The sequence below is a fragment of the Apium graveolens genome, chromosome 5 (genome assembly GCF_009905375.1).
Source record: "Apium graveolens cultivar Ventura chromosome 5, ASM990537v1, whole genome shotgun sequence".
In the NCBI taxonomy this organism is placed as follows: Eukaryota; Viridiplantae; Streptophyta; class Magnoliopsida; order Apiales; family Apiaceae; genus Apium; species Apium graveolens.
Window position 1 is genome coordinate 220,305,059 of NC_133651.1, and position 16,213 is coordinate 220,321,271.

At 44.8% G+C, this 16,213-nt stretch overlaps 2 protein-coding genes across 2 annotated transcripts; both read left to right on the forward strand.

Moving 5' to 3' along the window:
* Positions 1-8,847: 8,847 nt before the first annotated feature.
* Positions 8,848-10,962, forward strand: LOC141660721 (uncharacterized). Its single transcript, XM_074467711.1, has one exon. The coding sequence runs from the start codon at positions 8,848-8,850 to the stop codon at positions 10,960-10,962; it is 2,115 nt and encodes a 704-aa protein (XP_074323812.1).
* Positions 10,963-11,087: 125 nt separating this feature from the next.
* On the forward strand, positions 11,088-11,696 carry LOC141660722 (uncharacterized). The gene has a single exon (XM_074467712.1). It carries the CDS (start codon positions 11,088-11,090, stop codon positions 11,694-11,696), a length of 609 nt encoding a protein of 202 aa, XP_074323813.1.
* The last annotated feature ends 4,517 nt before the right edge of the window (positions 11,697-16,213 follow it).

Sequence of the window (16,213 nt, forward strand, 5' to 3'; positions counted from 1 at the left end):
TCGAAAAGGGGCAGAATAAGGGGCGTAGCAGATCGAAGTCACAGAAGAGAGGACAATCTAAAGATTGCAAGGATATTGTTTGTTGGAATTGTCAGAAGAAGGGTCACTTCAGGAATAAGTGCACGGCTCTCGCGGCTCCTAAAAGAAAGAGTAAAGAGGATAATTCAGCTAATATAGTTGAAGAAGTGGTGGATGACGATGCTTTGATTTGTTGTGTTGAATGTTCGGTTGAATCATGGGTTATGAATTCTGGTGCATCATTCTATGCTACCCCCTGCAAGGATTTAATGTTAAATTTCAGAGTTGTAAATTTTGGTAAAGTTCGTCTTGCTGATGATGAGACTTTGGATATTGCAGGCATGGGAGATATTAATCTCAGAATCTCTTTGGGAACTAGCTGGACGTTGAAAGATGTAAGGTACATTCCTGGACTGAAGAAGATGTTGTTATCTGTAGGTCAGTTAGATAAAGAAGGGTATCAAGTTACTTTCGGAGACGGACAATGGAAGATTATAAAGGGGAATCTAGTTATTGCTCGTGCAGAGAAAAAAGGGACTTTGTACATTGTTGAACAATCTAGCTATGAAGCAAATGCAGTTGCTGATGAGATTGAGTCTTCAACTTTGTGGCACCAAAGGCTTGGTCATATGAGTGAAAAAGTTATGAAGCTATTAACTTTGAAGGGGAAGATTCCAGAGTTGAAGAATGTGGAAGTTGGATTCTGTGAGCCATGTGTTCTTGGAAAGCAGAAACGTGTTAATTTTGCAAAATCAGGGAGGACCCCCAAGGCTAAGAAGTTAGAGTTAGTTCATACAGATGTATATGTTCCAACAACAGCTGCATCGTTGGGTGGATCTCGCTACTATGTCACTTTCATTGATGATTCCACTAGAAAGGTATGTGTTTATTTTTTGAAGAATAAATCAGACGTGTTTGCTACTTTCAAGAAGTGGATGACTGAAGTAGAAAATCAGAATGGTTTAAAGGTGAAGAGTTTAATGTCAGATAATGGAGGTGAATACAGTAGTGATGAGTTTAAAAGTTATTGCGCGGAATTTGGGATTAGAATGATTAAAACTATTCCAGAGATACCACAGCAGAATGGTGTTGCAGAGCGCATGAATAGAACCTTGAATGAGAGGGCCAATAGTATGAGATTACATGCAGGGTTGCCAAAGATATTTTGGGTAGATGCAGTTAGCACAACAACATATCTCATAAATAGAGGACCTTCAAGTCCTTTGGGGTTCAAGATTCCTGAAGAAGAGTGGCAGGAAAAAGAGGTAAATCTTTCACACTTGCGAGTTTTTGATTGTGTTTCTTATGTGCATGTTAAAGATTCCGACAGGGATAATCTTGATCCGAAAGAAAAGAAGTGTATCTTCACTGGTTATGGCTCAGATGATATGGGTTACCGTTTCTGGGATGAACTGACTAAGAAGGTCGTTAGAAGTAGAGATATTACTTTTAATGAGAATGCAGTGTATAAGGATAATCTTGTAGTCGATTCTGAGTTTATAAAGGAACAACCTGAGAAAGAGGAATGAGTGCTTGAAGATATTACAGATTCAGATCTTGCAGAAAATAATGGGAGTTTGGAGAATGTTGATGATAGGGTTCTGGTAACTCCACAGATTGAGGTAAGAAAATCTAGCAGAAGTGTGAGGCCACCGCATAAATTTTTACCTTCAGCATATTATTTGTTATTAACCGAGGACAGGGAGCCTCACTGTTATTCAGAGGCAGTACAAGTGGATGATTCAGTTCAGTGGAAATCAGCCATGGATGAGGAGGTGAGTTCTCTTGGGAAGAATGAGACTTGGTCTTTAACAGAGTTACCAGCAGGAAATAAGGCTTTACAGAATAAGTGGGTGTTCAAGATCAAAGAAGAAAATGATGGCAGCAAGAGATACAAGGCAAGGTTAGTAGTCAAGGGTTATCAACAGAAAAAAGGTATTGACTATGCCGATATATTTTCTCCCGTTGTTAAGATGACTACAGTTAGAATTGTGCTAAGTATTATGGCTGCAGAGGAGTTACATCTAGAGCAACTAGATGTTAAGACCGCGTTCTTACATGAGGATCTTAAGGAAAACATCTACATGGTTCAGTCAGAGGGATTTCAGGTAGCTTGGAAAGAAATCCTTGTTTGCAAGCTTATAAAAAGCTTGTATGGTTTAAAGCAAGCACCGAGACAATGGTACTTGAAGTTTGACAGCTTTATGATGAAAAATGGGTATACGAGGAGTGCTATGGATCATTGTTGTTATTTTAAACAGTTTAATTTATCTTATATCATATTATTGTTGTATGTTGATGACATATTGATAGCAGGATCAAACATGAGGGAAATCAACAGGTTAAAGAGACAGATGTCTGAGAAGTTTGAGATGAAGGATATGGGTGCAACAAAACAAATACTTGGTATGAGCATCATAAGGGATAGAGCTGAAGGTACTTTAAAATTATCTCAAGAGAAGTATGTTGAGAAATTGTTACAGAAATTCAGTGTCCAGGATGCAAAGATTAGAAGTACACCGTTGGCGAGTCACTTTAATCTCACAAAGAAGCAATCACCTAAAATGGATGAAGGCAAGAAAGATATGGCTGAAGTTTCTTATGCATCAGCAGTTGGCAGTTTAATGTATGCTATGGTGTGTACAAGGCTAGACATTGCTCATACAGTGGGAGTTGTTAGCAGATTTATGTCTAATACAGGAATAGAGCATTGGGAAACAGCCAAGTGGTTGTTACGCTACTTGAAAGGCACATCCAAGGTTGCACTATTTTCAGTAAGAAAGATGTTATCTTGGAAATGTTCTCTGACGCAGATTTGGGTGGATGTTTGGACACAAGAAAAAGTACAATGGGTTATATTTTTACTTTGGGTGGCATCGTAGTTAGTTGGATGTCTCGACTTCAAAAGAGTGTTGCTCTTTCAACCACAGAAGCAGAATAAATGACAATCTCTGAAGCTAGCGAGAAGATGATTTGGTTGAAGAATTTTCTTGAAGAGTTGGGAAAGAAACAGGCGGACAGTGCTTTGTATAGCGACAGTCATATTGTTATTCATCTTGTGAAGAATCTCGTGTTTTATGCTAGGACGAAGCATATTCAACTGAGATATCACTTTACAAGAGAGTTGATAAGAAATGGTACTTCGTCCTTGAAGAAAATACTTGGTTCAAAAAATCCTGCAGATATGTTGACTAAGGTGGTTACGAATGAAAAGTTGAAGCTTTGCGTAGCTTCAACTGGCCTTTAGAATTGATTGATGAGAAGGCGCTGCACTAGTTAGAGTTATTGATTGAAGAATTGATTTTACTAGACTTACAAGAGTGAAGTGAAGATTGGCCAGACTCCAAGTGGGAGATTGTTGGGTTTGTGGAGTCTATTAATTAAGCCCATAAAAATAGACTATTCAGATTCATCTAAGTTTATGGATTAGTCTACTTTTCAGTTTTGGACTATAATTTTGATTTAGGCCTAGTTTCTTCTCTTATAAATACTCATGTAATTGTAAAATCATAACACAATAAATTATGAGAGATCAATACAAAATTAGTTGTGGAGTGGGAATTTCCGAATCACGTAAATCTTTATCTTTTGTGATTGTCGTTTATTTTCTTATTCTTGTTTATTTGCTTTGGTTTTGCTTCGTTGTTGTATACTCAACAACTGGTATCTTGTTGGGCTTGCTAAGCAGGCCTAACTCCACATTAGTATGATATTGTCCGCTTTGAGTCGAGCCCGCACATGTTTATTTTTGGATAACTCCCAAAAGGCCTTATACTAATAGAATTATCTGGCTGCTAATATTCTAGCAAACTGCCACCCCCACAAATGATGTGTGACAACTCCTAACAATCTCCCCCTTCATACATCGGGCTCGACACCTGTCGGATCTGCCTTCTGATTGTGTGATCTGGCTCCCCCTGACCCATACTGGAATCCTTCTGGCTCCCCCTAGGCCCATAATGGAAGACCCACATGCCTTTTCCTTCATCCCATAGTGGGTAGCCCATCTGCCTCCTTTTAGGTCCATTCTGGAGCCCACGTGAGATCGTTATAAACCGTTATAACCTGAAGCTCTGATATCATTTTTTGGGCTTGCTAAGCAGACCTAACTCCACATTAGTATGATATTGTCCGTTTTGGGTCGAGTCCGCACAGGTTTGTTTTTGGATAATTCCCAAAATACCTCATACTAATAGAGTTATCTGACTGCTAATATTTTAGCAAACTGCCCCTCCCACAAATGATGTGGGACAACTCTTAACACACACGCGTCCCAAAAATATGTAAAAGATTTATTGAGCCTTAACATTACCTTTTGACAATCTGATTCCAAGATCGCATCCATAAAGCCATACCTTTATATTAGGCTGATTGTTAAAACATAAAATGATGTTTAATTTATTGTTTGGGATCAGTTGGCTGATTGGAACATTATCGAGGGACGTTTAATACTGAAAATACAATTATGCTCAACGGTAAAATTAGGTAAATAAAAGCGACCTAATTGCTATTTGCTAGTTCTACCATTATCCTCTCTCACGAACACCTGACTCGGAATATTAATACAATATCATGTAAGAGCATCTCCAATAGAGATTGCTAACAAAATTGCCAAAACATGACAAATCATTATATATATTATTTTTTAATTGTCTTTCACATCCATGTCACTCTTGGCAATATTTGTTAAAATTTTGCTTCAATAGTTAAGCAACTTTAAAGGTTGCCCATGTGGTCCCTCTATATTAATTTTATATTTAGTTCAATATATAAGTGAGTTGAGTAATATATACTTTAGATGTTTTTTATGACTTTTTGCTAATTTAGAAAGTTGATAAGGGGTTGCCAAGTTTTGACAACCTTGATAGACAACTTTTTGGCAACCTCCCAACTCCAATAGGTAGGCAATCAAGGGTGCCATGCCACATAAGCTTGGCAACCTCCTTGGCAACCCCTATTGGAGATGATAGCCTATAATAATACAGGCCCAATAACAAAGGCCCAGGGCCCAAGCACAAGAGCCCAGGGAGTACTCAGCATTGACCTTGAGGAGCCCAGAACACGTTGCAACATCACCACCGTCCAAGTACCCGAGATCCAGAACTTTCCTACGGTCCGGATCGGATAGTACTCTGACGCATTCAGCTTTGACCTTGAGGAGACCAGGACACGTGGAAACATCACCACCATCCAGGTACCCGGGATCCAGAACGCTGCTACGGTCCGGATCTGACAGTACTCTGACGCATCCCAGGCGTCCAGATGCCCTACAGTCCAAAAGGCCAACCTACGGTCCAGATTAAAAGAGACAAACCCCTGAACCCTAGTAGGAGGCCTATAAAAGGTAGAACAGAAGGAAGGTTACAGGTTACAATCTCACATACTCTCTCTCACATATTCTTACATGCACACACATACACCCCATAAATATATTCGCATAGTCCCCACTTTGCCCTTCTTCTCCTTAAAAACCCTTTCTTATTCTCACGCCGGAGGTGCCGCGGGGACGCCACCCCCCTCCGGTTCTGTTTTGTAGGTTCCCATCCTACAGCTACACTGCACGCCGCCGTCATCGCCGTCTAAAAGGAGTTCGAGTCCGGGCCCTGCAAGGAGAAGGCCCCGCGGTGATTTGGGATTATCATTGGCGCTAGAAGGAGGGGTCGAACCTCCGCCCGGTGGTGTTCATATCCGCAGCTCCTCCACCACCCAGAAGCTTGAAACACCATCCCCCAGTAAGAACGCCACTACCAATCTCTTAGATCTGTTTTTACGAATTTTACTACTTTGAGTTTGTAGTACTATTGAATAACCATGACTACGAGAAAGAGCAAAGCAGCAGTTTCTGCCTCTTTCCTTCCGCCTCCTCCCCAACCCAGGGATGGAGACATGGAAGATCTGGACGAAGGGCTCCCCATAACCCAGACTCCCTCTCAAAATCTCCAACCAGGAGACCAGAGAATAGTTATTGAAAAAGCTGCCCACAAGCACACAGGGGCCCCCACAAACCATGGGGAAGCATGACCCCAGAACAGATACAGGCGTCAATGGACCTGTGGAAGGAAAAGCATGACGCCGAACCTGAGACCCGCCCCGGGGATCAGCGAGAACGGTTCGGAGAATCCCGGGGATCCGTCTTCGACTGGATTGCAAAGAATTTAAAGAAGCCACCAGAGGATGCCAGAGATGAAATAAAAAGAGCTGCCCTCCATGAGAGAATCCGGAAAGAAGAAGAGGCTAAAGCCCAGGAAGCTATAGAAAGGAGAGTCCGGGAAGAAGAGCCCAAGCTAAAGAGAAAGGCACACCGGATTCATGTTTCTTTAGACTCGGAGCCAGAGAAGGAATCCAAGCAAGAACAAATGGCCCGGGTCCTTCGGGACCTTAAAAGAAAAGTGGAAGGCGACATGGAAGTAGGAGCGGTAGCAACCCCGTTCAAAAAGAAGCTGGAATCCACCCCCAGAGAATCAGGGCTGAAGCACTTCAATTTTGACTCCTTTGATGGGCTGGCTGACCCCGAGGAGCATCTGAACTATTTTGAGCAAATATCTAATATTTATGATTACAACGACCTGACTAGATGTCGATTATTCTCATCGACATTGAAGGGGGGTGCTCAGAAATGGTTCAGCCGCATCCCATCCCGGAGTGTGGACTCCTGGAGAGACTTCCGCGAGATATTTTTGAAAAGATTCAGGGCCAACCAAATGAACGAGCTGCAAATGTGTCATCTAGAAACAATCCAGCAAAGAAGCAAGGAGCCCCTCCCGAAATTCATCAAAAGATTCCAGGAAGCAGTCAGCCAACTCTCCAACTTGGAAGAAAAGGAGGCAGTGAACATTTTTCGAAGAAACTTGCACCCGATATCTTGTGAAGGCTATGTTAAAGACTTGATTCATAGGGAGCCCCAGAGCCTAGCGTCGGCATACGTATTGGTATCAAAGTTCATAAAGGAAAATGATTTCCTCAAATCAATGAAGATGAATAGAAGAATACATGATGATGATGAGTCTCCGGAGCGATACTCGTCATCCCGGAGAGACGAAAGATACAAGCTTGACAGGCAAGCCAACTACATTCAGCAGTCCCGAAGAACCCCACCCCGAGACACATACCCCGACCCAAGAAAAAATGAAAGAAAACCCAAGACCAAGAAGGAACCCAAGCCGGAACCGGAGTGGACACCACTCAACAGGCCCCGGGCCGTCATTTTGCGCGAAGTCAAGGGCAAGCCATTTTACTATCCGCCAAAACCCTTGCTGGCGCCTCCCGAAAACAGGGCCCGGGACAAGCATTGTGGCTATCACGAAGATCATGGCCATACCACTAAAAACTGTTTCTCCCTCAAGATGTTCATAGAAGACCAAATCAAGAAAGGAAACATGAACCAGTATCTTCAAAGGGGGTCAAATGACAAAGACAGAGACCCGGGAAGAGGCAAAAATATGGTGAATGTTATTTTCGGAGGCACAGCCTCTCCACCCCAGAGCCCGAACCCGGAAAATGATGTGATGATGATCCAGAGTCTGGATGATGAGCCGATCTACTTCTCCTACTCTGACTATGAGGGGCTCGATCCGGACCACAATTTGGCACTAGTGGAGACCCTTGACGTCGCAAACAACGAGGTAAAAAGAATTCTAGTCGACAATGGCTCCTCTGCTAATATTGTATTCGAGCACACACTTAACAAGATGGAGCTCAGACACCTCCGAATGGATCCCTGTCTTGAAGATCCCTTGTACGGATTTGGGAACACGATGATTCCAATCCGGGGCATCATTTATCTCCCCATCATCTTTGGAACCGCACCCCGACAGGTCTCTCATATGATGAAGTTCTATGTGATAAGCGCAACCTCCTCATACAACATGATCCTTAGAAGGCCCACTATCACCAAGCTCAGGGCAATCCCCTCAACTATTCACTTAAAACTCAAATTCCCCACCCCGGGAGGCGTTGGAGAATTGAAAGGAGACAGGGAAATGGCAGGGAGATGCTATGGTCAGGCACTTGTCATGGCGGAAACGGAACCGGAAAACCGGAAGAAGATAATGTCCTTACCCAAGGGACAAAATAGAAAGAAGCATCGAGAGCACCTTAGTAAAAGGGCCCGTCTGGATGTGAATATGATTGAAGACTCCGGATATGGCGTAACCAACGCTGATGCCCGGATTCATAAATTTGTAGAAAGCAAGGAGAAGACGAAGGTTGAACCTACCCGGCAGACAATCGAAGTAGATTTGGAACCCGAGAACCCCACCCGGAAAATCAAGATTGGCAAAGGCCTGGAAACCATATTCCAGAAGGAGCTCATCGATCTACTAAAGGAATACGCTGACGTGTTCGCTTGGGCCCCGGAAGATATGCCGGGAATTGATGAATCCGTAGCCTTGCACCGCCTGGACGTAGATCCAAAGCAAAAACCGATCAAGCAAAAACGAAGGAACTTTGCCCCGGAAAGGCAACATGCAATCGACCAAGAGGTCGAAAAGTTGTTAGAAGCAGACATAATCATTAAATTAAGTATCCGGATTGGTTGGCAAACGTTGTGCTGGTCAAGAAACCCAATGGAAAATGGCGAATGTGCGTGGATTATACAAGCCTCAATTCGGCGTATCCTAAAGACTCTTACCCCCTGCCCAACATTGACCAGCTGATAGACGCGACCTTAGGCCACGTAATGCTAAGTTTCATGGACGCCTTCTCAGGATACAACCATGTCAAGATGAATCCGGCAGACATCGCGAAGACGGCATTCATCACGCACCGGGATGTCTACGCTTTTGTTATGATGCCGTTTGGGTTAATCAACGCCGGGTAACATACCAAAAAATGATGAATACCATCTTCAAAGATCAGCTGGGCAGGAACATGAAATCTTATGTTGATGATATAATCTCTAAGTTGGTCACAATCCCAGAGCACAACCAGTTGCTCAGGGAGTGTTTCGATAACTTAAGGAAGTACAACATGAAGCTGAACCCAGAGAAATGCGCATTCGGGGTTCCCTCCGGGAAGTTTCTTGGTTTTCTGGTCAATGAGAGAGGAATAGAAGCCAACCCGGAGAAGATCAAAGCGATAATGGAAATGACAGTCCCCCGGACTCAAAAGGACATTCAAAAGCTTGCAGGATGCCTAGCAGCACTTCGGAGATTTATCCCAAAGTTGGCAGAGAAATGCCTGTCTTTCTTCGAGCTGTTAAGAGGAGCCCAGAACAAAAAGCTGATCGACTGGACCCCGGATTGCCAAACAACGTTTGAGGAAGTCAAGCGACATCTGATGAACCTGCCTATTTTGTCAAAAGCAAAGCCCGGGGAACCCCTTTATCTCTACATTGCAGCCGGGGAAAGAGCGGTATCTTCCGCACTCATTCGGGAGGAAAATGGGACGCAGACCCCGGTATACTATGTAAGCCAAGTCCTGAAAGACGCTGAAACCCGGTACCCAAACTTGGAAAAATTCGCACTGGCTCTTGTGCACTCGAGCAGGAAACTAAGGCAATACTTCCAAGGCCGGGAAATCAGGGTAATCACTAATCAACCATTTCATAAAATCATCCACAAGCCAGACGCCTCTGGGAGGTTAGTCAATTGGGAAATCGAGTTGAGCCAGTTCAATATCAAATTAATCCCGAGGACAACCATAAAAGCCCAGGCGTTGGCCGAATTCGTCAAGGAATGCACCTTTCCGAAAGCCCCAGAGACGCCTAAACCCCGATTCGAAGGAGAAAAAGAGTCTAACAACCGAGATTCTTGGACATTACATGTTGATGGCTCGGCTACAGCCGAAAGGTCCGGAGCCGGCCTGATCCTCTCCAGCCCGGGCAGATTCACAATCCAGCAGGCCATAGCCTTCGCCTTCAAAGCAACAAACAACCAGGCTGAATATGAAGCTCTACTCTCCGGACTCAGGTTAGCCAAATCCCTTGGAGTAAGGAATTTAACAATTTATAGTGATTCTCAGATTGTGGTAAGGCAAACCAATGGTGAATATGTCGCAAAAGATCCCAAATTGGCCCGGTATCAGGAAATGGTTAGAGCAATCCTGGAAACCATCCCGGACTCAACCATCTTGCAGATAAACAGAGAGGAAAATGCGAAAGCAGATGAACTGTCCAAGCTCGTCCAGAATACTTCAGATTTAAACAGCTCGGTTTACTTTGAGGAGCTCGGAGCTCCCAGCACCGATCGGCCCGAGGTATTATGTGTTAGTAGCCCAGAGAACTGGATGACTCCTTACATAGCCTATCTCAAGGACGGCACCCTTCCGGAAGATCAGAACAAAGCCCGGTACCTCAAGTATAAGGCTGCACGCTTCTTTTTAGAAGACAATCAGCTATACCGGAGAACTTTCTCTGCACCAACTTTAAAGTGCGTTGATCCGGATGAAGCGGATTACTGTCTCCGGGAGGTGCACGAGGGGATCTGCGGGGATCACCTAGCCGCTAAAGCTCTAGTCTACAAGGTCATCAGACAAGGCTATTATTGGCCAACAATCCATGCTGATTCAGTCGCCTATGTCAAGAAATGCAGCAAGTGCCAGAAGTTCAGCAACGTACCAAAACAAGGTTCAAGCCTCCCCGGGTCCGTTCTCTCCCCGATCCCATTTGCTGTCTGGGTAATTGACATCATGGGCCCTTTCCCTCGGCCAAAAGGGGATCTTCGTTATGTTCTGGTAGCAATAGATTATATGACTAAGTGGGCGGAGGCCAAGGCTATGAGAACCATTAACCAGCAAGACTGCATCAAGTTTGTGGACATGATTGTAATGAGGTTTGGGATCCCGATGGTTTTAATCTCGGACAACGAGCCACAGTTCGTGGGTTCGGATTTTGAAACCTATCTCAAAGACCCCGATCCGAAGGAGAGAAAGAGTCTAACAACCGGGATTCTTGGACATTACATGTTGATGGCTCGACTACAGCCGAAAGGTCCAGAGCCGGCCTGATCCTCTCCAGCCCGGGCGGATTCACAATCCAGCAGGCCATAACCTTCGCCTTCAAAGCAACAAACAACCAGGTTGAATATGAAGCTCTACTCTCCGGACTCAGGTTAGCCAAATCCCTTGGAGTAATGAATTTAACAATTTATAGTGATTTTCAGATTGTGGTAAGGCAAACCAATGGTGAATATGTCGCAAAAGATCCCAAATTGGCCCGGTATCAGGAAATGGTTAGAGCAATCCTGGAAACCATCCCGGACTCAACCATCTTGCAGATAAACGGAGAGGAAAATGCGAAAGCAGACGAACTGTCCAAGCTCGTCCAGAATACTTCAGATTTAAACAGCTCGGTTTACTTCGAGGAGCTCAGAGCTCCCAGTACCGATCGGCCCGAGGTATTATGTGTTAGTAGCCCGGAGAACTGGATGACTCCTTACATAGCCTATCTCAAGGACGACACCCTTCCGGAAGATCAGAACAAAGCCCGGTACCTCAAGTATAAGGCTGCACGCTTCTTTTTAGAAGACAATCAGCTATACCGGAGAACTTTCTCTGCACCAACTTTAAAGTGCGTTGATCCGGATGAAGCGAATTACTGTCTCCGGGAGGTGCATGAGGGGATTTGCGGGGATCACCTAGACGCTAAAGCTCTAGCCTACAAGGTCATCAGACAAGGCTATTATTGGCCAACAATCCACGCTGATTCAGTCGCCTATGTCAAGAAATGCAGCAAGTGCTAGAAGTTCAGCAACGTACCGAAATAAGGTTCAAGCCTCCCCGGGTCCGTTTTCTCCTCGATCCCATTTGCTGTCCGGGGAATTGACATCATGGGCCCTTTCCCTCGGGCAAAAGGGGATCTTCGTTATGTTCTGGTAGCAATAGATTATATGATTAAGTGGGCGGAGGCCAAGGCTATGAGAACCATTAACCAGCAAGACTGCATCAAGTTTGTGGACATGATTGTAATGAGGTTCGGGATCTCGATGGTTTTAATCTCGGATAACGGGCCCCAGTTCGTGGGTTCGAATTTTGAAGCCTATCTCAAAGAGCTCGGGATAAGGCACAAAAAAGCATCTGTTGCCCATCCACAAGGGAATAGACAGGTTGAGGTCACAAACAGAACCATACTCCGAGGCCTGGAAAAGAGACTGGAAGACTCTAAAAAGAACTAGCCGGAAGAACTCCCAAAGGTTTTATGGTCATACAGAACTACCTCCCGGACGGGAACCGGGGAGACTCCATTCAAGCTTGCCTACGGTACAGAGGCCCGGTTACCGGTAGAAACCGGATCCCCCTCACATAGAGTGACCAACTTTGACGAGGTCTCCAATATAGAAGGCCTCAGAACCAACCTCGAACTCCTGGATGAAGTAAGAGACCGGGCCGTAGAAAAAATGGAAAGCTACAAGGAAAAAACAAAGCTTTACTTTGCAAAGAGGGTCAGGATAAGAGAATATGTGGTGGGAGATCTAGTGCTCCGGGACACTGAAGCCTCGGACCCTACTAATCAGGGGAAACTGCAGCCGAACTGGGAAGGCCCTTATATAGTCAAGGAAGTGATCCGTCCGGGAACTTACAAGCTGAACTACCTCAGCGGAACCGAGGTCCCCAACACCTGGCACGGAACCCGACTAAGGAAATTCTACCAGTAAGGAAAAGGTGCACACTCTGGGAACACCTCTATATTTATACTATGATATTTTGATATAAGCGCTATTCCCATTCACCCCAGAATGTAATTTTTGCTTTCAACATGAATGAAAAACTCTACTTTAAGCGTTCCATAGTTTGAATCAATTTCATTATGATGCTTCTTTATTTTCCATCAAATTTAAATAAACACAGCCCATGTGTACTTAAAAAATTTCTATCTTACCCCTACCCGGGGTCCTATAAAAACTCAGCCTATGAGTATTCAGAAAATTTTTATAAGTTAAAAATTTTACCCCATCCAGGGGTCTACATCAACACAGCCCATGTGTACTTAAAAAATTTCTATTTTACCCCTACCCGGGGTCCTATAAAAACTCAACCTATGAGTATTCAGAAAATTTTTATAAGTTAAAAATTTTACCTCATCTATGGGTCTACATCAAGACACCCCAGGTGTACTTAGAAAATTTCTATTAATTAGAAATTCTACCCCATCACGGGGTCATATAAAGGCACAACCCATGTGCACTTAAAATTATTATCAATTAATATAAATTAGAAATTTTACCCCACCCCGGGGTCCGCAAAAACACAGCCCATGTGTACTTTGAAAATTTCTATCAAATGGAAATTTACCCCTACCCGGTGTCCTGTAAAAACTCAACCCAAGAGTACTTGTAAAATTTCTACAAGTTAAATATTTTTACCCCACCCCGGGGTCCGCAAAAACACAGCCCATGTGTACTCCAAGAATTTGCTAACATATACGAGTCAATAAGAAAGAAAAGAAAGAAAAGCACAATCATATTAAACTACCCCGGGGAAACACACCCCGGGGGGTAAATCGAAATCATTCAGATTACAAACAAGTTAAAAAAGCCAAAAGGCTCAGTTCGGAATGGCTTAAACTAAAAATAAGAAAATAGAAATTACATGCCAAAAAATGGCAGAGTCTTCAAGCTTCGACTGCAGGATCGGAAGGAGGAGAAGGAGGCTGCTCCGGGTCACCCTCTGGTACGGGAGGCTGCTCAGCAAGTGGCGATCCGGGGAAGGGAGGAACATTGCTAGAGGTTCTGGCACCAGACTCCCTTGCCTGGATGGCTTCTTTTTCCTGCTCTAGCCGAGTCTCCTCCTCAATGTACTTCTCCAAGAAGACATCGATTGTACCCTGAGGCTCTTCAACAAGGTACTTGGAAGCGACATTCCAGCAGATCTGGATCTTCTCCAGGGCTTTGTCGTTTAGTTCTTCGAAGTATACAGGAGTGCCCCGGAACCCTGCCAGAACCTCCTCGGGAGTGGGCCGGGCGGCAAGATCATCCTTCAGCTTTTGATTTTCAGCCCTCATCTCCCGGACAGAAGCCTCAGCCCGATCCTGCCTCTCCCGGATCTAATCCAAAAGCTTCTTATGAGCAGCAGCCTCCCTTGCACTTGCCTCCTTCAACTCCTGTATCTCCCGGGACAGCCGCTCGGATTCAGTCTTGTAGACCTCGGCAGCATCAGCCTTCGCCTGAAGGCTCCGGGTTATGCAAACCAGTCCAGCAACCCGGGAGTTAGCCTGAAAATATTATAAATCACGATTAGATAACACGAATACAAGAACACAAGAAGAAGGCAAGTAAAAAAAGGCTTACAACAGTAATATCCCCCTGAAGCCCGACCAGGAAGTCATCGAGAGGCTCCTTCCTGTACTTCTTCCTCTCCGCCGTGCTAGCATAGTTCTCAAACAGCTCCCTCCGGCGAGTCTCCGGGGTGAAACTAGCAAGCAGGGCTTTCAAAGTTTCCGGAGTATCCGGGGCCAGGTCAACAGCAGCCTTCTTCGAAACTGGGCCCTCAGATACATCATCACCTTTGTCCCCGGAACCCGTGGGAGCACTCTTCCTCTTCCGGGGTGCCGGGACCCTTATCACATTCCCTTGCTGCACGTCCTCGACTCGGGGCTCGTTGATCACGATCGTTGTCCTCCCCGGACGAGACAGCGCCACCTTTCCGGGCTGCATCATCACCCTCACCAACCTTCTTCTTCCCGGAGTCTAAGCTCGTCATCCCTCCAATCCTTCGCAGCTTGGCTAAGAGATCCTTAAGTTGGGCAGACATATTCGGGGGATAAGGAATTAACTTCGGAATACCTGAAAAGGAGACAACAAAATATCAGTCCCGGATACAAGCAATCAATAAAAGCTAAAGCAACAAAATAACACTAAGGCAAAAGACTTACATCCGGCAGCATGCATGTTTTCATTGCTAGTAAAATAGTCCCGGGTCCACTGCGTCCCAAGTGCCCCACAGAAGGCATAAACCATCGCGAGAGCTGCTTGCCCGAGCCGCTGGACCGGAAACCTATCTGTTTTAATTTCAAGTTTATGGAGCGGCATGAACTCCAAATCCCCACCCCGGACAAAAATGAACTCCCGGTGCCATCCCTTAAGCGACGTCAACATGCTAACCGGGAGAACCATCTTATCAGAAGGATACCCACAGTCCTCTATCCTAAACATGAACTCATAAATCGGCCGAGCGGTGGATCTGTTAATTCTGAAAATGTGGTGGAAAAGTTTGAAGGTGGGGAGGTAATTTTTGGCATGACAGCAAGCTAAAAACCAACTTATCCATTTAACCGAATTCGGAGCTAGCTGGGTGAAAGGAATCCCGTAAACATCTCGGCATAAGGATTTGGTGAATTGATGTAATCCGAGGCGCATGCCCCGAAGGTGCTCTAAGGGAATCCCGACCCATCCCCCCTCCGGTCTATGATACACCCTCTCATGCTCCTCGGGCCATCTCCACTGGTATGTATCATCAAGGTTAAAGGCCAGTCTAAGGGCGCCATCTACCTCAGCGTCCGTGTATTTCTCCTGAACCTCTTTATGAATCGTCCCACACTCATACCTGGTCCCCGGGGCGGTAAAAAACTTCCTGTTCATGTCGTCTTCGTCATAAGGCTCCCTACTACCAAGCCCATCCGGACCCCCATATGCCTCTGATAAATATCTATAATAAAAGCCCAAGGGCTTAGGGTTCACTCGGCACTGGATGAAATATTCATCTACGTCCTCCCAAGACCCATCCGGATTCGATATGGTACCCCCGGGACCTAACACTAGGGTCTGGGCTAAGACTTGTTGGGGTGGGTCAACCCGGGGAGGCATCTCTGTAGAGCTACTGGAAGAAGAAGATGAAGGGTAGAAGGAGTTGAGCTCGCCTAAACCTCTAGGCCTTTCGGGATATCGACTCCTAAGGGTAGCAGTACGTTTAAAATGGGTACCCGCCATAAACTACGTGTATCTATATAAACGCACCCCGGAGTCAATGCCAAACCCGAACCCAACAACAACAAAAGCAAAACAAAAAACAGAAAAAGTTTAGAAACAAATCGTGTACGTATCTTACCCCAAAAACAAGATCTACAACATATACATACACATAAAACCAAAAACATATATCAAGACCACACCCCGGGCCCTTCAACTTTTTACACTACTGAAAACCCACTTATTCGCATACAAAAATACCAAAATCCATATTATTTGCACAAATCAAACACAAAACCACTGAAAAAGCTATGCAAAATCAATTAAACTACACGATTTTAGTTTCAAAGCAACAA

What these genes read in the sequence shown, in the direction of transcription:
- LOC141660722 (XM_074467712.1), top strand. Translation starts at nt 11,088, where the DNA reads ATGAATTTAACAATTTATAGTGATTTTCAGATTGTGGTAAGGCAAACC.
- LOC141660721 (XM_074467711.1), top strand. Translation starts at nt 8,848, where the DNA reads ATGATGAATACCATCTTCAAAGATCAGCTGGGCAGGAACATGAAATCT.